Source organism: Hermetia illucens, chromosome 4 (assembly GCF_905115235.1).
Source record: "Hermetia illucens chromosome 4, iHerIll2.2.curated.20191125, whole genome shotgun sequence".
NCBI lineage: Eukaryota > Metazoa > Arthropoda > Insecta > Diptera > Stratiomyidae > Hermetia > Hermetia illucens.
The window spans coordinates 28,595,709-28,621,476 of NC_051852.1; the positions used below are offsets into that span (position 1 = coordinate 28,595,709).

The 25,768-nt window shown below is 44.1% G+C and overlaps 1 protein-coding gene across 8 annotated transcripts in view; it reads right to left on the reverse strand.

Annotated features, from left to right (window-relative positions):
- The window catches only part of LOC119655840 (potassium voltage-gated channel protein eag), a 274,252-nt gene that overhangs the window by 29,726 nt on the left and 218,758 nt on the right, over positions 1 to 25,768 (reverse strand). For all 8 annotated transcript variants that reach the window (XM_038061951.1, XM_038061949.1, XM_038061948.1 and 5 more), the window contains one exon: positions 10,522 to 10,653. In XM_038061951.1, coding sequence (XP_037917879.1) covers positions 10,522 to 10,653 — 132 coding nt within the window. The remainder of the gene's footprint in view (positions 1 to 10,521; positions 10,654 to 25,768) is intronic.

Sequence of the window (25,768 nt, forward strand, 5' to 3'; positions counted from 1 at the left end):
ACGAAAGCAGTCTTTCTTTTATTTTATTATTCACACAAATCTAACGATGTGTAACAGGGGCGCTACACCAACCTTCCATTGTCAAAGTTCGAAGAATTGTGCTGGTTGGGAAGAGGTCCTTGATATTACCCTACTAACCGACAATGGGTTTCTTAGGGTGGAGAACTGGAGAGTGTCTGACCAGAGATCTTTCTCCGCTTCCAGTTGGATACTTTCTATTCCGACCCCGTCTGATGCGTCCATAGTGGGAGCGCTCACATAGAAAATGTTCCGCAAATCCCGCTTCCTTCTATTCTGAACATATACCAACAATACTCCTCTAAGTCCTCCTGCTTTTCGATAGGATAAACTTTGCCTTTATTTGTTTGGTTCTAATAGGAAAAGTTTGGCGTGCTTAGCAGCATTAGAGCTTAGCCACCTGTCATTATGGGAGGCTTGTTCCCAGTTTCTGTCAATTGCATCAGCCAATGCAACTAATATCCTGATTGCTGGCTACGCGCCGGGTTAAACAAATTAAAGGCCCTTTAGCTAAAGCATTCAAGATTTCATTTCCCTCTATACCACAATAACTGGGGAGGAGTTCCACCGCAGTGAAACTAGAAACAGAGTTCAATCGATATCTACATTCCTGAACGATTTTTGAGGTGATCAAATGAGTGTTTAACGACGCCAGCTTGACTATCGCTACAGATTGCGATGTGCCTACGCTTCAACCGCTTGTCGCCCTTAGGATCGCATACACTTCAGCCGGAGAGACCGTACACACTGTCCCAAGAAAAAAGCCCACCTCTTGTTTTTATTCGAAAAATAGACTCCTGCTCCAGAACCCTGCTCTGTTTTTGAGCCATCGGTGTAGAAGACATTAGTATATCCTGACACGCATTCTCCTAGTTCGTCCCAATTTTCTCTTCGCTTGAAGATAACTTCATATCTTCTACCAAACAGATCAATGGGGATCTTAAAATCAGAAGGCATTGCGAAAACTTGATTCAATTCTCCTAATAACTCTTCCAATGCTCTATGCCTCCACGTCTATTGTTTCCCCATAGATCTAGTCAAATTAACCTATGAGCTGCTTTCATTGTAGTGCTTTGAATAAACATGCATTCAGCGCTGCGCCGGATGTCGTGCTCATGACGCTGGTAATACTCAGACAAACAATTCTTTGCAGTGTAGCTAATTTACAGCCCATAGGCGAACATCGGCCTAATGATAGCAACATATATCCACATTACTACCTGAGGCCTAAGTCCCTATATCGAGACAAAGGCCCGCCTACACAGCCCATAAACTGTGAGAGCTCGTTTCATCTTTACCTCTTCATGTTTGTTCCAAAGAAGCTTCTTGTCTAGAATAATACCCAGATATATCATTTCTTTGGAGAGTTGAAGGGCTGTACCCCTCATCTCCGGCAGACAAAGACCATTCAGTTTCCTCCTTTTTGTAAATAGTACCATTGTGATTTTTATTGGATATACTGAAAGTCCTTGCCTGAGGCACCAACATAAATCAATCAAATCCCAGTTCAACACATAAAAATCTCTGCGTTAATATATCATAAATCCACTGAATTAACGTTTCATCAACGCCATGCTCTCTGGCGGTATCACAGAGCTTTTGGAAGGGCGAAAACCCCATCGCGTACTCGCCTTTCAGAGTTGCGTCCTCTAGCTTTGAAACCTAGAAGCGAAGAGGAAACTTACAGGACTCCACTTTGGTAAGCATGTTGGTTTCCATTTGATGATTGGACGTAAGCGCCTACTCAGGAATATAACGCTCAACCAGTCAACCCAAACATTTCAGCGAAAATTAAGTTGATTTGTCTGGAGAATAGTCGCCTTTCTCAGGCTTAGGTATGGAGACTATCTTAACCTTCTCCTAAGAGGAAGTTGCTCTAAGTTCTCTATACTCTCCTTTAGTATCACTGGGTAGATGTCAGGTGGTTTGAAGTGTATTGGTAGCAACCGCTCTCGCAGTGTCCTAATTTCTCTTGCTACACCTTCGTGTTGAAAGGTTTGCAGAAAACACCAATTCTCTTCCTGCCCCTTCTGAGACCTGTTTTCCTGGCTAGTGTATTTCTATAAAGACTCAACTCTGGAGTTGGTGAAAGTATCATCCGGTTTTTTAAGAGCGTCCAACTTGGCCAACCTTTCAGAAACCTCCGGAGGAAGTTTGGTCAACTTATCAAGATCAAACTTTCCGGTGTTCAAATTAGTAAGATTGAGACGACAGACGAACTGGAGTCGAAAGTCAGGGCTCTGGAAAGGGCATTCGAAACCGCCTTCAAAGTCTCGTACGCTCCTAAATACAGCGAGAAGACATTGCTCCAATCTCAGAAAGCTGACCAGAGAGATCTTCAACATCTGCTGCAGGCATAAAATATTGACAGCCATAAAAGGACTGCCTGAAGAAGTACAAGTCGGTCATCAAGTCCGCCAAGAGGCAGTCCTGGTTGGACTATTGTGGGAATATTGATAGCACCATCAAATCTGGGATGCTGGAAGTATCAGTCCTTTCTTAAAAACTTGGGAGGCTCCTGGACGAAATATTTTGATTCAGACACACTTCCCCGCCAGCGTGGAGGACTGTGAGTCAGCCTAGTTTTGAGAGTATGCAACCCCAGTCGTGGGAGATTATCAAATCGGTCATTTCTGAGGATAAAATAGGCTGGGCTATAAAGAGCTTCTTCGCAAATAAATCTCCGGACCCAGATGACATAATGTCAGTCATGCTACAGAAGCAGCAAAAAGGGGATTTATATTTTTAGGAGACGTAGCCCAATCTTGGAGACACGCTCGCGTGGTTCTCATACCGAAAGCGGGCAGGCGCGACCATGAGTTGGCGAAGGACTTTCGATCAATCAGTCTCCCCTTTTTTGTGTGGAAGAGAGCATCATGGACATACAAATCAGGACGATTATGGTTAGAACGCCTTTTTCTAAGTCCCAGCACGTCAAAAGGAAAATCTACAAAACCGCTCTCCACGAGATAATTGGAACGATCACTGCAGTACAGATAGTATACTCTAGCTGCCTTGTTGGATATAGAGGGAGCATTCAACAACGTTCGTGTCCGGATAGGTCAGTGGTTAGAGCACAAGGCTGTCGTACGAAAGGTCGGTTCAAGTCTTACTGGTGGTAGTGGGACTTATATCGTCATTTGACGTCGGATACCAGTTGACTTAGCTGTGAGTGAGTACCTGAGTCAAATCAAGGTAATAATCCAGGGCGAGCACAATGCTGACTACATTGCCTCCTACAGTGCAACATAGTGTTGTAGTGTACCGTTACGGTCTTGAATGAAGTGCTCTAACACACTTCAAATTGGATTGTTGTGCCAATGATTATTATTCAACAAGGTTAGTATCAACGTTATCAAGGAAGCCTTAACCAGTATTGGACTGGATAAGTATCGCATTGGATAATATTCACACTAAGAACTAGGGTATTCGAGTCTGATTTTTGAGGTAGCCTTTTGACCAGAGCTGTCAGCAGAGGCACGTTCCAGGGTGGTGCCATCTCTACGGTTATCTGGTTAATAGTGATGGACGAAATTTTTACGTATATGGGACAGGAGCGGAGTGAAGGTGGTGGCGTGTACGTGATTTTAGTGTCAGGGAGATATCCATGATCAGTGACACCATGGCAAGTGCGTTGGGAAAGGTGTGCATGTGCGTCGCAAAATAAGGACTCGGCATAGATCCAATCAGAACGGAACTGATGCTATTCACCACCAAGGCAAGAGTACCATTCCACTTCCTGCAGCTTAATGAACAAAGATTGGTGCTTTTTTCCAATGTAAAGTATCTGGGTGAAATCCTGGATCCAGAGGTAAATTGGAGATTAAGCATAAAACTGAGCGTTAAGAAGGCTTGTACAACCTTCTATGCCTTCAAGAGGACTTTAGCAAAAAAATGAGTTCACTGGCCGTGGATAATTTTCTGGATGTACTCAGCTGTGGTATGGTTGAGGAAAAGTACAAGAGAACGAAGCTTAATAGAATTCAAAGAATCGCGTATGCAGGTGCTACCTTGGTTCTACAGTCCTGCCCGGCAGATGCTCTCAATGTATTCCTGCACTTCCTTCCTCTAGATCCTCACATTAAATACGCTATGACATGCAGTGCCGTCAGATTATGGGCTTCCGGATGCTGGACAGCAAAGCCCAACAGCCATAGTAACATCCTCGGGAACTCTAAGTATTCCTCACGGACTACGCTACACGCAAGCCGAACTTTACAAGAAACTTTGCTGTGAGCTTTGCAATCAGGGCAGAGCGAAAGACTGATAGCGTGTTGCAAGGCTATGACACAGCATTCTTTGCCGATGGATCAAAAACGGTTTGTGGAGTCGGTGTAGAAAGTTTATGTGATACACACCTTGTTAAATGACTGGTCAAGGGGCTCTGCTCTTGGCAGTCTTTCAGTGGGGACAGTTTATTTTCAGCTGGCGATTGTCCAGGGTGGAATCTCCTCTAGTTATTTCTATCTACAGTGCAGCGATTAAATTAGAAAAGTAAAGCCTATTCGACTTTTTTTTCGTCCCAAGAGGTAAACTGTAGAAAAGTAGGCTCACTATCAAAGATAGTTCGAACTATAGAAATGAGGAACTCCGCTATAACAAAAATAAAAATCATGATCCAGTTATGGACTAAGTACAGAGTTCCATTTAGAACCCAGGAAGAAATATACTACTTGAGCCTATCATCAATGTCGTACCAGAATTGCCTGGTCTTCTGACAAAAGCAACAAGATAATAAGAAATATATGTTGTCGCTAGGGACCTCCTGACTTGGTTCCAGTTATTCAAATTTTATATTTTCTTTCTTGGGTTTGTGGTTTCAATAGCCGGCGCGCTTGACGTAAATTAGACTGCAAATTAGTTGTCGCTAGGGACCTCCTGATTTGGTTCCAGCCATCCAAATTTGGTATTTATTTTCCTCGGTTTTATGGTTTTAATAATTAGATCGCTTCACGTAAATCAGACTGCAAATCTCTCTCAGACTGTAAATCCTCTCAGGTCTTAGGTCACCAACTCCGCACGGTAGTTTTTATCTGCTGGAGAACTTTCCCCATAGCGCTTACAGGATGTATAGGAAAGTAAGAGGGTGGTCCGTCTTAAAGTTTACCAGCTTTGGGTATTACTCGACGTCGTGTTATCGCCTAACAAAGAGTATTTTTGTGGAATCACCCTAGCCAATATATGAGCACATCAAGTTATGAATCTGCAGATGACCTTGACGAGAACCAGGTTTAGGATATTAAGTTGAGTAATAAGCAAAGTTCTCACCTGAAAAGGCCACCTCATTTGTTAGTAAATTAGATTTTAGACTCAAAGTATAAGTTTAGAAGCCAGAGAAAGTTTGACACGATATAGCTGGAGTCCCGACGATTTCGTTGAAATGGAGGAAGGCTCCCCGTTTGGTAACAATAAGGACTCAGCGAACATTTGTATAAATAATCCTGCCATTAAGCACGCTGGGATCGTTCCCAATGCCACTGTGAGTGCTCTGATCTTCATTTAGGTGAAAATGATGGCATCTCTACGATTTTATGAAAGGTTTAGAAAATATACCGTTTGTCTTTGGATGCTCTGAATATATTAACCGGAAAACTAAGAGGCCCTGCACATGTCGAGATAGTGGAAGCTTCTAAGCAGAATGAGGAGTGTTTCATTACTCCTGAGAAAAGCTCCGATTTGAGGTTCCTTCGACATCGATATTTCAGTTATATATCAGTCCTTGGTGAGAAAACTATTGTCACTGAAAAACAGCAACTATAAATGGCCAAAGGGTTGATTTACGATCGGATGAGCAAGCTTTTCTCTCCGGCAGAGTTACCAAAGAAATACTTCCGACGTGGATGCCTCTGACATCGCCATTCGCAAGAAATCATAGGTTATTACATAGCCCAGAGAATGTCATGATAGTGTGACCGAAGGAATGAAACTTTTCTTCCAAAAAACTGCCCAAGGGAGAAATTATTTTCCAGTTTAAGTTGGACTAGGTAGTTGACTGATTCGATTGACTTAATAAGAGGGTATTAGAGGATACCGGTTCCGCCCGGACACCTCCCAAAAATGGCGGTAAGCACTACCTCCTAATTGATTGGGTATACAAGTGTCATCTGACAACCGTCTTGATTTTCGTTGTTCGTGAGGAACAGCTCCCTTAAATGGATTCCCTGAAATAACCTTTGGTTGACACTACCTTTTCAGTCACCAGTGATACACTAGATCGAGCTATCGGAGTGTTGTTAGAGTAATTCCATGAAAGTATTTGAGAGCCACTTTTCCTTTTTTCATAAAAGCTGTCTTCCAAACAGTAACGCTGCAGCATTCACCTCAGATAATGAGATAATGGACTTCTTTGTGGCAGAACCCATCCAAAGTGTATATTCGGCACGATTCACTGGGACGGACCTCCAAAGGCTGCAGCTACGTTCTAATGATGACATATGTACAAAAATGTTGGTAAGATATCTCTTGACATTCTCACATGCCATTTTGTCGGTACTCAGGTGATCCTGACAACTTCCTATCAGAATGCTTCAAATGACTTGGCAGAAAGATGGCGAAGGTAGGGTAATTCGACGTAGTGTCCACTGTCCTACTTGGGCTGCAAACAGGATCAACGAATACTATAGAAATCCTACCTATTGGTGGAACCAAAGCATCAGTAATCCAGTAACTGATTAGCTTAGCCAGGGAAGGAGATAACAGCACCCCAGAACAATAGTAAATAATCGAGAGTATCAGGGTGTACTCGATGAATTGTCTGAAGCAGTAGCGGTACTTTTCGATGTGCTAGAAAATTTAGCTTTCAATTGAAGGCCTCAAAAATTGCTGTCAGGGAATGCTTGAAGATAGTACGGTTCAAATTTGATGTATAAGAATTTTTCTTTCAAATAAAATCTCGAGGAGAATTCATGAGCAGGTACATTTCACATGAGAAGAAAGCAGAGATATTCCTCTTTCAGAACTTGGCTGTTGAAGGGGGATGTACTTTATGTTCCTGGTTAGATTCAAGGAAATCAGACTTTAGAAATGCATTTTTCACGGAGGTTTGGTGCATATAAGCCTATCGATCTGAGCACATCTTCTATAACGGCGAAAGTCATGTGCAATACCGCGACCGTTTGGTTGTGGATAAAATCGGGCTCAATAGGGCACAGTGAGCGGGTCACTTAATCCGTATAGGTGAGGATGATCCAGCCCGAAAAGTCTATGAGGACAATATCTATGGTAGAAAACGGTGACGTGGCCGTCTTTGCCGCAGATGGAGCGATGGTGTAGCACAGGACAGCTTTAAGGATATCGAATTGGTGGACTTTGGCGCAAAACCCGAATGTCTGCAGTTCCTTACGAAGGCAGACCTAGATGGGATACCGGTTCCTGTGCCGTTGGTGATGATGATGATGATTTGCTCGTTGTCAGGTTTCTGAACTCACAAGCGGATGGCGACTTAGCAGTTGCTTCCCAGATATTGTGAAAACTATTAGACAGCGGTGGAACCCTCTCAACTGACGAAAACGAAACGGCTATTATTTGGGTGGCTCGAAAATTTTTATTAAGTACCCGGGCAGATGGCTACTGTCAGGCAGTTGGTAACTGCCAGGCTGCCTTCCAAGGTCAAAGGATAGTATAGGTCCCAGAGCGATATGTGGATTGGTACTCACGATGAAGCATAAAACCTGGGAATCGCCCGCTGAGCCAACACCAACTGCTCTACCACCAAATCCTGTGTCCACCTCCACGTGGTGACCGTTGGGAGTTTTCTCTTAACAAAAAGCTGCAGACGAAGAAGGATGAAAGCGTGTCTCCCCCATATGGGCCAATATAGACCCGGATCACTACCTCGTTGGCATGGTGCTCCGAGATCGAATAACAACACTACCTACAATCCCCTCTGACAATCAGGTGAGAGTGAATACTGAGGCCATTCACAACACAGTCCTGCGTACCACATATAAGGGGGAAATGGTTCCCGTAATAACCGCAGTTAACAGAAGCATCGACAAATGATCTTCACAAGCACCTGAAGAGCGTTATCATTGATAAGGCCACAAGCATGTTTGTTTTGTTTGACAATGAATGTAAGCTAGCAACGAAACGGAAGAATGCTCCATACCGAGTAATGTTGCATTCTCAAAGAACGTGGGCACGCGCAGAGACTTACCAAGAACACCGTCGAGCGGAGAAGCTATTTCACAGACGGAAGAAGGAAGCGTGGGAGAACCAACAGGAAGCGGAAGTTTTCCCAATAAGTCAGCAGGATGAGGCCTTATACACCTCGATGCTCATCCCACCGAAATGAAGAGAGCAATCTGATTTCCGACAGAATGGGCATATTGGACGGTTGGGTTGATTATTTTGATGAACTGCTCAACAACCAAAATATCGGCGATTTGGAGGTCCCGCCAACTGAAGGCGATGGACAAATGATACGACCACCAAGCATAGAAGAAATAGTTCGTGCAATCCACCGGCTCAAAAGTCGTCAGATGCCGATGGAATTACAATCGAATTGGCTAAATATGGAGGCGACTAATTGCACCAAGCGGTTCATCAACTAATGCTTAAAGGGGACAGCGAATCAATGCCTGATGACTGGCAACAGGACATTATCTGTCCCAAACATAGAAAGGGGTTATATGACGCAATGCAGCAATTATAGAGGTATCACGTTGCTGAATACCATCTATAAGATATTCTCCGCTATCTTGCTAGCCCGGATATAGGCATACGCTCAGAACATCCCTGGCCTATACCAAAGAAGCTTCACTCTAGGCAAATCAGCAACAGATCAGATTTTCTCTCTGCGGCAAGCGATGGGAAAACTGTTGGAATATGGACATCAGTTGCACCATTTTTTCATCCACTTTAAAGCCACCTATGATAGCCTAGCTAGGGTAAAACTGTATATGGCCATGAGAGAACTCGGTATCCCGTCGAAATTTATAAGAATGACTAGGCTGGCCCTGACCAATGTTCGAAGCCAGATAAAAGCAGTAGCAAAACTCTCGAGACGATTTAGCATCAACAATGGTCTACGACGAAGGGATGCCCTATCATGTGTTCTCTTCAACCTCGCCCTGGAGAAAGTGATTCGTGATGCAGATGTAAATGCGAGAGGCACCATCCTCTTCAAGACCACCCAACTACTGACCTACGCTGACGATATCGACATTATGGGAAGAACTACCCGAGATGTACAGTCTACTTTCATCCAGATCAAGCAGGCGGCGCGAAATGGGCTGCACATTACGAAGTACATGTTGTCAATGTCAACGCCAAAAACCAAAGAAAGAGCAACATCAAATCGCACTGGTTAAACGAAAACAATAAGGATAGGAGACTACAATTTTGAGAGCGTTGAAAGTTTCCCCTATCTAGGGTCGAAAATCACAACCGATAACAGCGATGACGATGAAATCCGCGCACGATTGTTGGTGGCCAACAGAGCCTAAACAACTGTCTGGTTGTGGATAAAATCCGGCTCAATAGGTTGCCGCTTAATCCGTATGGATGAGGATGATCCAGCCCGAAAAGTCTATAAGGGCAATATCTATGGTAGGAAAAAAAAGACGGGGCATACTCTGCCTGAGATGGAGCGATGGCATAAGTCAGGACGCCAGACAACTTTTAGGGATATCGAATTGGTGGGCCTTCGCGCAAAATCGGGGTCTCTGGAGTTCTTTATGACTCCCAATAGCATTTAGATTATGTGAGGGTAGAGACAGCAAGAACTAGCTCATATTTTTCTTAGTAAGGAAGCATGATGCCATTAGAGAAAGAAACAGAAGGAGAATGTGAAGGGTATCTCCGATGTGACTGTGGACTTTCGTAAGGTCACAAGAGAGAACCAAATAGTAACATTCGTCAGATAACTTTCTATTGAGAAATGGATTAAGTAAAAGTGCTTGACCTAAGTATTTGCATCATCTTGGATCAGATGCGTGTGGCTATACCCCTTAGCTTAATCTATCTATGATGCCAAGTTCAGAGGAGAAAAAGATACGCTATAACTGTAGCGATGCCTTTAAGAAAAGGATTGGGTCCACAGAGACTAACATAGGCTGGTACAGCAAAATTGGAGCTCATGTTAGAGATAGTGTCAGATATATATAGATGATGAAAGTCACTAGTCATTAAAAATAGTATCGGTTAGGTAGTTTTCATCAAAACAGTGATATGAATGAAAAGGTCGAAACATAAACTATGGAACTATGACCATCTTGTCGTCTTATTACATATCTTACTTACTTTGCATCCTATTTCCACACTACACACAACAATACACATATTGATGAAAATTATAATGAGAACTCTAATTGCTACAACTGATTAGTCGTTAATAACTATTTAGATTTTCCACGGTCACGTATTAGACTTCACGCTAATGTCATGCCAATTATAACTCCAAGTTTGATACCATTTCAAACATGGTGAGCATACACATATATACAGCTAGACATTCTAGGACACGTACAGATAATAAAGGAATTAATTTAGTACAATAGTTACCTCCTTTTGTATCCTCGCTATCGATAGGCTGTTTTAAGGCCGTTATATCTCGAAATGTTAATAGAAATAATACCACTAAGTCGCGTTCGTTTCGGATGGGGGCAACTTGCAATAAAAGCCATAGCGGTGTTTCTGGAATGAGAAGAGAATTTGCATTATTAATTTTGGTTATTTCGGGGGTTGTTCATATATTATATGGTATATGTCACGAGATAATGAATAGCTAGAAATGTGTTAGAGAAGTCTATATGCCTCGATTCAAAGTGTTTGAGTTTCCGGAAAGGATAATGAAAAAGAAAGTAAAAACTTAAAAGTCAACAGGAAGCGGGCGGTTTCCTAGGGGTTGGCTGATGTAGAGTGTGATGTTGAGCCAAACAAGAAGAGTTGAAGAGGGGAGCATCTGGCTCCTAAAATAGAGACAAATATAAAAACACAAACAACTCCATTCTTTCATTTTCAAATTCATTCAAACAGGTCGGAAAACCGGAACGACGGACGCTTCAGGTGTGGACCTGAAGGTTTTGTGTACTTCTTTTATAAAGACATTTGAGTGTGCATTTGTCCCATCAGTACGTAGTACGTAATATATTATGTGAGAATATCCATATTCAGTCTTGAATTTGCAAAGAAACGATAACTTTGAACAATTAGAATTTTGTTAGTGATAATGCGATTTCCACCAAACTTGTTGGGATCATGGTCTATGTTATACTCTATTGTGGTGCTAGAATCAATGATTTACTTAAAATTGTAGTAATACAATATTATTAACTTTATTTTAACAGATATCGGTATGGAGGGTATTTCGGAGCCTAGGCACCATATAATGGCATCTTCCTGATTTTTGTTTTTTGGTTGGCTAGTTTTTGAGAATGGGCCCACAAAACAAACGATCCCTTTCGACTCCCCACCTATCCAATAAATGCTAAAACTAGAAGCGGTTTCGGAAAGTACTAACCGAGGCCTTCTGTATGATACCCTATATGACTGTATTTGATGAAAAAAAACTTACACCACTCTTTTGTATGTATGGGGACCCCCTATCACCGATCCTAGACCCCACCTTCGTCAGTGATAGTTTTATCAGAGATTTGCAGTGGCGTGCCAGCGAGGAGTACACACACAGCGATCATCAGGCTATCATCTTCCAAACCTTGCAAATGATTATTATGAAACCATTAATAACGATGAGCTGGGTAACCAAGAAATTTGACGCAGAAATGTTCAAGGAGGTACTTCTGGAAGATACATTGCTAGTGGAAAGCGCGCAATAAAAAGCTTCATAGGATGTGGAAAAATTGCAAGGGGCATGTGATACCTCTATGCCTCGGCGTAGGGCTTTCGGAAGACGAAATCCTAATTTTTGGTGGAATTCGGAAATTGAGGAATGCCGGAAAAAGTGCCTTAAACCTAGGAGATGCTCCCAGCGCAGAAAAACCCGACCTGAATTTGAAGAGATAGACGTGCAATATAAAAATGCGAGGAAAAAATGCAAGTAGATATCACAAGGAATAAATCCGAATATTTCAAGCGGATGTGTACTGAAGCTGACTGTGACCCATGGGATGACGCATACAGGTTGATGATGTCATTGCTAAAAGGCAAGCGCTCTTGTCCAGAGTTGCTGCAGAATATACTGAGCAATTTGTTCCCATGTGTTGTGAACTGTACAAGCTTTCCTGCAGTACATTTAAATACCGACGAAGTTCCTGGTCCTCCAGGTTGGGGGTTGGGTAGGGCTGACAACCCTACACGGAAAACAACCGTTACGAAGCCACAACAGGAGCCTCGGATAGGACGGATATTAAAACGACGGACCCGGCAACGACAAAGGAACAACGATTTGCGCATTTTCTCATGGAACGTGCGCTCCCTGTACAGAGATGAAGCTGATAAGCAGCTAGCCGATACCCTGTCCCAATATAGGGCTGATGTAACTGCGTTGCAAGAGATGCGATGGACAGGGACCGGTTTCCTGGAGAAGAGCCACTACACCATATATTATAGCGGCCATCCAGTAAACCATGTGCTCGGAGTAGGTTTCTTAGTCAGCCAAAAAATGAAACCTGCTGTTATCGGCTTTGAAAGTATAAGCGAACGGCTATGCACTCTGCGCTTGCGAGGCAAGTTTAGAAATATAAGCCTCATAAACGTTCACGCCCCTACAGAGGAGACTGCAGAGTCGGAGAAGGATACCTTCTACGAGGCAGTAGAAAGAACCCTCGAAGCCTGTCCCAGATATGATATCAAAATCATACTTGGGAATTTTAACAGCCAAGTAGGGAAGGAGCCCGTATTCAGGCGATACGTTGGCTCCCATAGCTTACACGAAAAAACAAATGATAACGGACTGCGGACTATTCAATTAGCAGGGTCACACGAAATGGTTGTTGGAAGTACCTGGTTTGCGCGGAAAGCGGTCCACAAACATACGTGGGCCTCTCCAGACGGGACCACTTTCAACCAAATTGACCACGTGTTGATCGAACGCCGCCACCTCTCAGCCTTGATGAATGTCAGAACATATAGGGGGGCCAATATAGACTCGGATCACTATCTCGTTGGCATGGTGCTCCGAGCTCGAATAACAATACCACCTAGAATCCCCTCTGACAATCAGGTGAGAGTGAACACTGAAGCCATCCACAACACAACCCTCCGCGACACCTATAAGAGGGAAATGGATGCCGCAATAACCGCAGTCAATAGAGGACCTGGAGATGAAGCATCAACTAATGATCTTCACAACCACCTGAAGAACGTTATCATGGATACGGCTACAAATATACTTGGCCCCAGCCGCAAAAGGAGTCGGAACGGCTGGTTTGACGATGAATGTAAGCTAGCAACGGAACGGAAGAATGCCGCATACCGAGTAATGTTGCATTCTCAAAGAACGCGGGCACGCACAGAGACTTATCACGAACTCCGTCGAGCGGAGAAGCGACTTCACAGACGGAAAAAGGAAGCCTGGGAGAACCAACAAGTCTGTGAACTAGAAAAGTACAGGGGGCAACCGCACCAGGCGCGGAAGTTTTACCAACAAGTCAGCAGGATGAAGCCTTATATACCTCGATGCTCATCCTGCCGAGACAAAGAGGGAAATCTGATTTCCGACAGAATGGGCATATTAGAGCGATGGGTTGAGTACTTTGATGAGCTACTGAACAACCAGAACATCGGCGAGTTGGAGGTCCCGCCAACTGAAGACGACGGACAAATACTGCCACCACCAAGTTTAGGAGAAACAGTCCGTGCAATTCATCGGCTAAAAAATCATAAGTCGCCAGGAGCCGATGGAATTACAGCCGAATTGGTTAAATATGGAGGCGACCAGTTACACCAAGTGGTTCATCAACTTGTGCTCAAGGTATGGGACAGCGAATCAATGCCTGACGATTGGCAGCGAGGCATAATCTGTTTCATACATAAAAAGGGAGATATCACACAGTGCAGCAATTATAGAGGTATCACGTTGCTGAGTACCATCTATAAGATATTCTCCACTATCTTGCTAGGCCGGATAGCCCCATACGCCCAGAACATCATTGGCCCATACCAAAGAGGCTTCACTCCAGGCAAATCAGCAACAGATCAGATTTTCTCTCTGCGGCAGGCGATGGAAAAACTGTTGGAATATGGACAACAGTTGCACCATCTGTTCATCGACTTTAAAGCCGCCTATGATAGCATAGCCAGGGTAAAACTGTACACGGCCATGAGGGAATTCGGTATCCCGACGAAATTAATAAGACTGACTAGGCTGACCCTGACCAATGTGCGAGGCCAGATAAAAGCAGCAGGATCACTCTCAAGACCATTCGACATCAACAACGGTCTACGACAAGGGGATGCGCTATCATGCGTCCTCTTTAACCTGGCCCTCGAGAGGGTGATCCGTGATGCTGAGGTGAATGCAAGAGGTACGATCCTCTTCAAGTCCACCCAACTACTGGCCTATGCTGACGATATCGACATCATGGGAAGAACCACCCGAGACGTTCAAACTGCCTTCATCCAGATCGAGCAGGCGGCGCGAGATCTTGGGCTGCACATCAATGAAGGCAAGACAAAATACATGGTGGCAACGTCAGCACCGAAGACGAATCAACCAACAACATCAAACCGCACTGGTCAAACACAAACACGAACAAGAATAAGGATAGGGGAATACAACTTTGAGACCGTTGACAATTTCTCCTATCTAGGGTCGAAAATCACAACCGATAACAACTACGATGATGAAATCCGCGCACGGTTGTTGTCAGCCAACAGAGCCTACTTCAGCTTACAAAGACTGTTCCGCTCGAAACGTCTCACCATAGGGTCAAAGCTCTTACTGTACAAGACTATGATCTTGCCAGTCCTCATGTATTCCTCGGAAACTTGGGTTCTTAGCAAGAAAAATTGCGAACTCTTGGCCGCGTTCGAGAGAAGAATCCTCCGAAGAATTTTTGGCCCCCTACATGAGGATGGACGATTCCGTAGCCTACACAATGACGAAATCTATGAGCGATACCATGACCGTCCGGTTGTGGATAAAATCCGGCTCAATAGGTTACGGTGGGCGGGTCACTTAATGAGTATGGATGAGAATGATCCCACCCGGAAAGTCTATAAGGGCAATATCTATGGTAGGAAAAGAAGACGAGGCAGACCCTGCCTAAGATGGAGCGATGGCGTGGGCCAGGACGCCAGACAGCTTTTAGGGATATCGAATTGGTGGACCTCGGCGCAAAACCGGGATGTCTGGAGTTCCTTATTAAGGCAGGCCTAGACCGGATACCGGTTGTTGCGCCGTTGATGATGATGATGATGAAGTTCCGTGGCCGCCAGGACAGCGCCAGGTATGTTTGTCCAGGTTGTCACGGCATGAATTAGGGAAGGAGAATTTCTTGGAGCAATGGAAGCTACAAAAGCTTATACTTATTCCGAAGGTTTTGGGTGACGCCTCCTTATATCGACCGATATGTCTGGCCAATAACATTGGCAAACTAGCGAGTAATATACAACAGACTGCTCCTTGTTGCGGAAAAGGAAGTTGTTGAGTTTTTCCTTGGGAGAAGACTAAAAATATTCCCGACAACTTGAGACGTGCCACTAAGTTCTGTCCTAGGTCCCTTACTGTGGTTAGTTATGTGTGATGGATTGTTGACTCTACGCCTTCCGGACAACGCGACAACTATTGACTTCGCCGAATATATCGGAATAACAGTGGTTCCAAATCATCAAGACGAGATCGAGATCTACGCAAATGAAGCTCAAATTGTATTGACAGAAGACTCAACTTCAGAAAACACATTCAGTGCGCCGCAACTAAAGCACCTTTCATCGCTACAACGAAATCGAGGGTACTACTGAACATTGGTGGGCCAAGGCAAAGTCGACGTCTTCTGCTTTCTAGGGTAGTCAGCTCCGTTCTATTCTACGCAGCATTAGTTCGGGCATGTGTTCTGGATAACAAAGTAAACTGCAGAAAATTGGGAATGACGTATCGGCTAAGTGCGCTTCGGGTATGCAGTGCGTATTGGACAGCATCAGGATAAGTAGCATATGTACTAGTAGGGCTGCACGCCTATGTCCTCTACGACAAAACGCATGCAGCTAGGGAGTCTAACTTATTTCGACGGCAGCTGGCAGAGTTACAAAGGAGCTGGAGATAGACTGGTCGTTGGACATACGCACAGATACGGATTATTCCGGATATTCGAAGATGGTTTGAACGAAGCAATGGAGAATTAAGATACGAGTTAACGTAATTCTTAAGTGCACATCGATTTGGTCACAACGACTCACCATGCTTGGTCGGACGGAATCGTCCATCCTCATGTAGGAGGCCAAAAATTCTTCGGAGGATTCTTCTCTCGAACGCGGCCAAGAGTTTGCAATTTTTTTTTCTAAGAATCCAAGTCTCCGAAGAACTCATAAGGACTGGCAAGACCATAGTCTTGTACAGTAAGAACTTTGACCCTATGGCGGGACGTTTCGAGCGGAACAGTTTTTGTAAGCTAAAATAGGCTGCCAACAACCGTGCGTGGTTTTCATCGTCATAGCTGTTATCGGTTGTGATTTTGAACCCTAGATAGGAGAAATTTTCAACGGTCTCAAATTTATAGTCTCCTATCTTCATTGTTTTTGTTTGACCAATGCGATTCGATGTTGTTCGTTTGACTGCTACCCATCGCAACACGGCAATAACCGGCTGGAACGTTAGGATGAATTTAGGAGCGACCACTTCATTGTGGGTGCTATAAACACGGCCGTAAATCGAGAGAGTGATACTGTAAATTTTGGTTGGTGCCAAGTTCTGTTGGCGTTGGGTGCCAAAAAAGGCTCTACGGCCTGCAACTAAATTAAACTCGCATTTATCAAAATAGATATTTCTGGATACTTCACGAGAAGAAGAAGAGAGTTGTTTCTTGGGAAGCACTTCCTGATTCAAGCAGGTCCTAGTCGGTATATTTTTCTAGGGAGTTTACCTCAAGGTTCAGTATTTAGACCTCACGCGATTGGCGCATAATGGAATTCTCATGCTTCTTGTATCCGGAGAGGTCATGATCGTTTTTAAGGTTTTGTTTGTAAAACCTAGCAAACCCTACGAGAAAAATGGACTCAACTTAAGAGTGAAGGCATTTCCAGAACTTACCAATTTGGCAGATAATATTAGCTGCATTAGACGGTCTCAAACACGAGTCCATATATTGGAGTTTATGGACATAACAGTGGATAAATCCTTGAGTTAAGTTGGAAAGTCCGCAGAACAGAACATTGAAATCAGAACTAGCAGGCCCGAGATCTCCAGGTGTACGTAGATGAGGTCACCAAGAAGAAGAAGGTTCGCGAGGCTTCGAATTTTTGGACTTCCAGAGTTAGCGGTAAAGACGCTATGGAAAGCCTACCGGAGGACACAAGCCGCCATCAGCAATCTATCAGTGGATCACTCAATCTGATGGCAGCAGGGAGAGCCAGAATTGGCTGGGTTATGTGTCGTCTGCAAGTGCAGGTGTCGCTGAAACGTGCTTTAGATGCCTTGGTTTGGGTCACATCTCGAAGGCATGTTCCAGTGCCGAGGGCCACATCAGCAAGGACTATGGAGCAGAACGAATTCAACACTCAATTCAAGAGAAAGAGGGGAGGACCATCAGCATACAGGAGAGCCGTCAACGCAGAACCGCAGATTCTCAACTACTGCTAAGCAGAGCAAGATCTACATTCGAAGGTCCTCCGTGGGAGACATATTGATGTGGCCACATGGAAATCATGGTGGTGTCATTTGGATCAAGGATCAAATGGGTCAAATAACCTCTATTGGCTTGCGGAAGACAAGCCCTCCAGGAAGTAATGGAACACAAGGAGAAAGGCTTCATCAGAGCGAAGGTGAAAGGAATCCACATATATAGCTACTATGTTCCATCTAGCACTACCGCGAGTATAAGAAAAGAGCGCTTTGGTTCTGGATGCAAGAGAACGTTGGTCGATAATCAGAGTAGGTGATTTTAATGCATGGGCTCTTGAATGGGGCAGCTAGACAACGAATGAGGGAGGGCGTGTTCTGCTCAAAGCATTCGCGGAGCTAGACATGGTACTCGCGAATGTTGAGACCACATACAGTTTTTGGGGAAGAGGTCTGGAGTCTATAGTGGACCTTATATTCCTGAGCGCCTCTTTAGTTAGTTTAGTGATCACCGGGTAATCTGCGTGGAAATCAACTGCAAATCGATTTCGAAAAAAAATTGCCATGGGGTGCAGGATGGGTTGCCGAGTTGGATAGCCAAAATTCTCGTTCCACGCTGCGCTTGCGCCTGATATATCCTTGATTTGTACGACTATAGAAAAAGCCAGCTTAATCACCCAATTTGTGATGAAAGCATGCGACCCCACTATACCCAGAAGGCGACTGCGTACCAGTAGGAAGCCCAACTACGGCTGGAACAATTAATAGCAAATGTGTGAGCCGTGTTTGTGCACAGGAGCCGATATAAACCGTTGGGGCGGGGCCTACAGGCTGGTAATGAAATGGTTGCGGAAGACAAATGGTGGTCCAGGTCAACGAGTGCGTGATATCTCCGAGGAGGAGCCACGGGAAATATGTGATAGGATCGGTGAGAACGAGGCTCTAGGTTTGAATGGCGTCCCTAACAGAGTTTTAAAGCTGGCAGTGAAGTCCGAGCTTTTCGCCAACGCCTTCAAAGGGTGCCTAAAAAAATATATCCCCTGCCCAGTGGAAAAGGCGAAAGTTGGTGTTGTTTCTCAAAGCTAATAAGCCACCTGGAGATCCAGCCGATTCACCTGTTGGAGGCAGACATTTGGTCTCCAGGATTTGCAAGACGTATGGAGGGGCACACGGAACCTAGGAAGGCGGGAAGGCCTCAACGCAGATAAGGCGAGTCTTCGAAGGGCCGATGGCTCGCAGGCTCATTCCGAACATTAAATTATGACTTGAATGAAAACACGGGGCACTGGCACGCTACCTAGTTCCTCACGGGACATGGTGATTGGTACAGGCAGTATCTATACCACTTTTGGTTGATTATTTGCCGAATTGTTTTGCATGCAGTAGCATACTGTGGGATCCAGAGCATATGATGTTTCACTGACTAAGGTTCGCGATGGAGAGAAGGACCCTGGACTAAGCGCTGGGATGGAACGTGAGCCTGGAGAGTATAGTTGCGGAGATACTGAGGCTTATGGTTTCTTCCGAAATTGTAACAAGACAGAATGAGCTAGTGAAGGAAGGAAGGAGGAGGAAAGGGCAAAGGACGTGAATCGTGAGTGCCTAAAGGCGAAACCCAGTGGACTCTTCTCGTTCCGATTCTTAAGACTGGTAACCAACTCTGAATATGATGCGGTAAGCTGATCAAAATTGCGGCAGCCACTTTTCCATTCCTAACTAATGGATTATTGAATCTATGCGAGTGAAATGAATGAATGTTTGAACGTGACCGAGGACGTAGAAAGTGCCCTATTTCAAAGCCAGAGAATTGCAATAAAAAGGGCCAGGGAAGCTGCAGCTGAAGTGGCTTAAGCATCCGGTAACATTATCAACAAGATTTTGATAGCTCAAGTGGATTGCTAACCATAAGAAGGTTAGGCCGGAGCAGGTTCCTAAAAAAAGGGGAAAAAAGGAAATGTGAATACGAGTGCGACCAGTCGATAAATTATAATCCACCCATTTCGAGCTGATACTGAACAGCATTTACACAAGAGGAGTGGAAGGAAAAGGAGATGGTTTTGGTGAATAAGAAGCCTAGATACGTAACCGCTTGGCAGGATTCACTGGTAGTTTTGGTTCTTCCCACGTTCTACGAAAAAAGAGTTACATTTCATAATTACATCCGCAATAACCTTTCAAATTTTCTCAAACTATGGTGCATAGTGTTAATAAAAGTAAAAGTGTTTCAAGCAAACTTAAAAGTCATCCTTGATCAATGTAACCATTTCCACCAAAGCACAAAACAGTCAAGATAGCGCTTGACTTAATTCCGTTCTATGTTAGCGTGATTAATCAAACTTCCCTCCCAGGAAATTTTCACCAAACCCGCCTACAAGTCCTCCCAGCACTCCTTTCGAAACAACATCCGCTTTCATGCTTTTAAATATCATTTACCTTCTTCCTTATCATGATTTTTCCTCGTCGACATCCTTTTCATAAAACTAAATTTCTAAAAATAGTTTCTGCACTTCATACCTTACCAGTTGAGAGTGCAATCGTCGGATGTGTAAGAATTTTATTTTTCAGTCCCCTATCCATTTTCCGCTCCCTTTTCAGGCTCATATGGCAGTCGTCCATATTACATTGTGAGTAATACACTTGCAACGTATCCATATGGCGGAAAACTCGATACGCTAGGTAGCGAAAAAAATTGTGGAAAATTGAAAAAAAAAATGAAATAAAAGAATTTATTGAAGACCGACGTAAACATTGTTGCGTTATGAACTACATATGGCCATGTTGCTCGACAAATGGATCTGATTTGTATAGCAAGGATATCAACTGAGTAGGCGGGGGACGAGGGGGCGGCAAGGACTCACATGAGATAAACTTGCCTGAGGTGGGTTGGTTGCGAGACAATCAGGAAATATGAGGACAATGTGAAAATCATGTATTTTCAGGTGTAGTTTTTTATTAATCTTTTGAGGATTCGCTTTTTTCCCTTATGCATGTTGGAAATGAAAACACACGTGAGGTGAAGTCCATCAGGCATGAACATATCATATTTGTTCAGTTATGTATTGTACAAACCTGGCATGTGATTCGGAAAACCAGAAGGTTGAAGTTTTCCAATAAGGAAACTACATTTCAGTAAACTCAGTGCTGAGTGAACGCAGTATGATTTGATTTTGCTCCATTGGGAAGAAGCAAGGCTTTATTTGATATCTCATTGTTAGGAAATGGCAATATTCAATTGAAGGCAGGTGGTATTGCGTGGACACTGTTCTTTGAAACACGTGTTGTAGAAGTTGATTAGGATCCTCAGAAAAACGAGAATGAATGCTCACAAAACTTGTGCTCACAAGAAAAAGTAAAGCGAAGGGTACTGGCAAAGGTTAAGGAGTAAAACAGGTTCTGCTCCTTGGGATTCAAAAGGTCATGTTCACTCTAATACTTCTATGAAGAAGTAGAGAAAACAGAGAAAAATAATGACGTAGGGAGTTTGTGGAGTTTGAAAAGGCGCGGCGCTATTTTGATGGCACAGACTCCTAAAATTAGAACAGCTGATCTAGCCGACCCACATCTGCAGCACGTAGCGTCCACCAAGGATGGGAGCTCCCCTACCCTACAATCGGCGAATCCATTGAGTTCGCCAAAAAGATGTTTACCCAGTGCCCACAACGTGGCTCTAGCTAGTACTAGGCAGACTAAGGGTCTTCCCCTTTTCTTCCCAACTTTGATAATGCGTATGATCCGCTATAGGTCAACTTCCGGTGCGTTTACGCCCGTCTGTTCCAAAAGTTATAGTGACTGACTTTCTTTGTAGAAAGGGCAGGTCTTCTTGGAGTAAGCAGCTGTTAAGTAGTGCGAGTAGGTTTCACCCTTTACAGTTGCAGGCAAGATGCGTCGAAAGACTATCGAGAGACGATCCCGCCTGGCCAGTCCATCGACCTTTTCATTCCACTCTATGTTGTTTGTGCCACTCTGCGCAACGTGCTCTTACACTATATCATGTCCTGAATTATGGTGTCCGGAGACATTTGCCATCCTTCCGCTGACAGGCGATGGTCCTGGCGCTCCCAGTTTCAGCAGAAGAAAACGGTGTGGCACGCATCATCAACCATATCCTTGTGGTAAATGCAGTCGGAAGATTTCCTGTTCTCCTCGCCGCTGCACTCGCGTTAGGCTCGTGTGGTACATCTCCTTCGTGAGGTCGTTAGTTCGTACTTAGGAATCACAAAGAAGGACGCACTGAATCGCACTCACTGGCAAAAGACGCCTCCTAGATAAGGGACCTCTGACATTCGCCATCATTTGGCAATTCATAAATATTCTAGCTGCTGCCTTATTTGCGGTTTTCCGAATCTGTTCGGAGAAGATGACTTTGTTTCTATCATGATATTGAAGGTATTTCACTGCCGTTTTCGACAAGATCGTTATTTCACCAGCCTGAGAATAGGGGGATTGTAGGAACCTTCTGTTTGGTCAGGACGAGCACTTCTGTTTTTGACAGGCTAAGAAAGCATCCATACTCAGCCATCCATTTGCTGATTCGTCGCATGACCGTTCCCACTATGCACTGAACTTGTTCGACTGTGGGGCGAATACTCCCTCAACATCATTCGTGGGTCTGACCAAATGCGATTCATCACGCATCTTGAGTTGTATCAGACTACCGTGTTCAAAAAGTTTGGACTAAGTTTAGTTTCTCAAGGAGGGTATATGCCCTCCGTCACATTAATTGTGGATCGCCATTCTCTAAAACCAGAGAAATCTTTCAAAGCATGTATTGCGTCAGTCGGGGAGTTGGGTTCTGTAGCAGTTACTTCGCTGTATTCAACATACTAAGAGGACGGTAAGCGGACGGCGACATTTACTTGTCAGTGGGAGGAAAAAACACCCGCTGTCATACATGTCATCCGATTCCGGTGATTCTTTGTCCTTCTTGGACAAGGCAGCTTTTTCCAAGAATGATCGTTCCTAGGTAACCCCCTCTCTTCATCGATAACGTGAGCCCGTAGGAGACATTGCTTCCATGGCACAAGCTGATCGGTGAGCGCCCAGTTTTTTGTTAACCATGTTATATGCAATGCCTCATAGGTCCTTGTTAATATTACTGATTTGCTTCTGCCGGCAACGTGCCTTATTTCTCTTGATTTCGTGCTGGAGTTCCTTCTTCGTTCTCTTGTATTCGTGTATCTAAGAGTTACCTCGTCTAGTCCTCTTGCCCACTGTGTGATGCGCCAAAATCTGAGGAAATTTCTTAGTAGATTTGCAATTTCAATCACTCACCAGCTGTCTTTGATCGGCAATGCATTGCTTTGATCGGCAATGCATTGCTTTGCACGCTATGGTGATAAGGCTTATGGTTGAGTTCACTAACGATGTCGTCAGCTCTGCTATCCGTGGGTCGTCTAGTCCTCTGGAAAGAGCTTGGAAATTTTCCAATGTCCATTTTCCCGATATTTTAACTGTTACGTATATGTTGGGCGTCAGAACATTGTGAGGAGCTGTTTGCCACTTGGAAGGAAATCTACTGCCGATCACTGGCTGTGAAATCTTCCAGTGCCCTGCACCGTTGCATCGCTGGCACTAAGAACTCCATAGCAAAGCTCATGCTAGCGGTAGTGCTGTCGCAGCCAGGGCGTCAAAATGTCGGCATGCTACTAATATTTGGGATAGCAACTTCCATGCTTGTTACCATCTCCAAAATTTGTGTCGAGAATGTGGGTGAGCCAAGCTCCATTCAAAGGGTCTAGCATTAGTCTTCTCCAACTAAAGTTCTCTCTTCCATGTTTCGAATGAACGCTGAAAATAGTCAATTCCGCATAAAGAACCCAAATGAAGTCATTTTCTCAGCCATGGCACCGCATTTGCAAGTTGACCTTATCTTCCATTCAGATGACGCTAGGCGGCTTTGTGCTCGTAGCGCGGGAAGAACTGCCCTCCGACTTATTTTGTTGATGATCCTTGTTGACAATGACCAATTTTTGTCTTCTATAGTTGACAGATGTAACTCCCACCCTGTGCCATATGCATGGTGGCCTTTGTAGATTTGCATTTGAGGTAGCCGCGCTGAAATTCGAAGAGGGGCGACATTATGATGAACATCCTTAAGTGGATATATAGGACACGTTCTACGGCTTTCGCACAAAAGAGGTGAGGTTGATTGGCTGAAAGCCTTTGCGGACTGATGAAAACCACACGTGCGATCCTGTAGCATAACTAGCATTATCCTGTTTGGGGATCTGGAGATTTCTCTACGTAGGAGCTGTTTGTAACCTAGCTGGGTTTATTTTTTTTTGTGATACTGCCAAACGATTGACGATGTATAACCTTCAAGCGGAGTTTTGACTCGCATTCCTAGTCTGGACCAGCAGCTCCAGGGTCTTGTTAGAAAATTCCAGGTCCAGGTGCCCCCTGAATATTTTAGAAAGGATGGGCTACTCTGTTTCTTGGCTTAGCGAGTTTCTTAGAAAAGTTGATGCTTTCGACATTCTTACGCTATTCTATTGACGAATGCCACCTGGGAGTCTCGATGGCCGAATTATATCTCTTCACGGAGTCCTTGTATAGGTGTCAGCCTTCTTACCTATAACAGACGTTGAAGACTTTTCTGGAAGTTTTTTAAGACTGGACCACCAGGATGGCAATATCTTTCTGAAGAAATTTGCCCGTCATGAAACCTTACAGCCGATTTAAAATGCCTTCCTTAGAGCCCCTATCTTTGACTTAAATTCGTCTGCCATATAGATCTTACCATTGGAAATATCGGTTAGTTGATTCTGAGAACCTAAAATCAAATCGACCCTCTTGGGGCCTCAAAAGAGATAAGGGAACTCTACAGCGAGATTCAGTTTTCTACTTTGAAGGTCCCATTGTCAACTAGCAAGGTGATATCCATTCGAGCTGGGGAAGCGGAAGATTGCCGTACTGCTCTTGTTACTCACCGATAGCAAAGTGTTAATAATAAAATTGATCCAAACTACCTTAAAGCATTTTCCTCGTATTGCCATCGCGTTCTATCAACAGATTGGCTTTCCGCGATGCGGTCGTAGACGTCAAATGCTATAATCCTTCTGGCCGAGCTAATCCGTCCTGAGCCAGGCGTTTTCCCTTTCCGCCTGTTCCAATTTGTTCACAATTTGGTCGTTGGAACTCAAGTCTGGATACAGAAAAGGGTGCAGGCTCTTCCTGGTGAGAACACATGTTCTATGCATACCCAATCAGCGCTTCTATACTAGAGAGCAATATTTGCTTTGGAGCCTTCTGGTGATCTGCCTGCTTCGAACCAGGGCTTCTATATTAGTGCAATGTTGATGTCTTCCTTTCGGAGGATGACCACTAGCTTAGCCAAGGGCACTTTGAGTGCTGCTGATGCATCTGCGCTAGCCTCAAAATGGTCTGCTTAAGTAGGGGGAGTACCGGTCTTCATCCGACCGTCGATCTTCATCTCATCTAATAGCTATTTGGCGTCTTCGATTGTTGTTGTTGTCTGTTGTCGACCGATTTCGAGGAGCCGAGCACTTTGATATTTTCGTTCCTAATTTCGAATCGTTGAAGTTTCTATTTTCCAGTGCGTCCAAGAACTCTGCAATTATGCGGGGTAGGGACGACTGACAATTCGTCTGGGACCCTTTCTACTTGATTAACACCACCAGATGCGTACAACGGACGAAAATCTCCTCGTATTGGATAATCCTGAGCTTCACGTCCACCAAAGCATCGTCTATTTTAGCGATGAACGAACTGTTCCTGGGAAGCATGATTGATAGAAATGGAAGCAGGAGATATTAGGCCTACAAATAAGTTCTGTCGGTTTTCACAATAGATGGCGTAGCTTGTTTTTTATTCCATTGATCCACATTTCCAAACATTCATCGGAAAGCTACTGTCAATAGGCACAAACGTCAGTATGAATTATTTAATTGAAGTGTAAACAACAATACTTTTTTTATCAACGAAAATGGCCAATTTTGTACCAAATAATGTGTTTTTGCGGGGAGTTCTACTTCATTATTTCAATATGAAGAAAAAAGCAACCGAAAGTCATCGCATTTTGGTGGAAATTTATGGTGACCATGCTCTATCTGA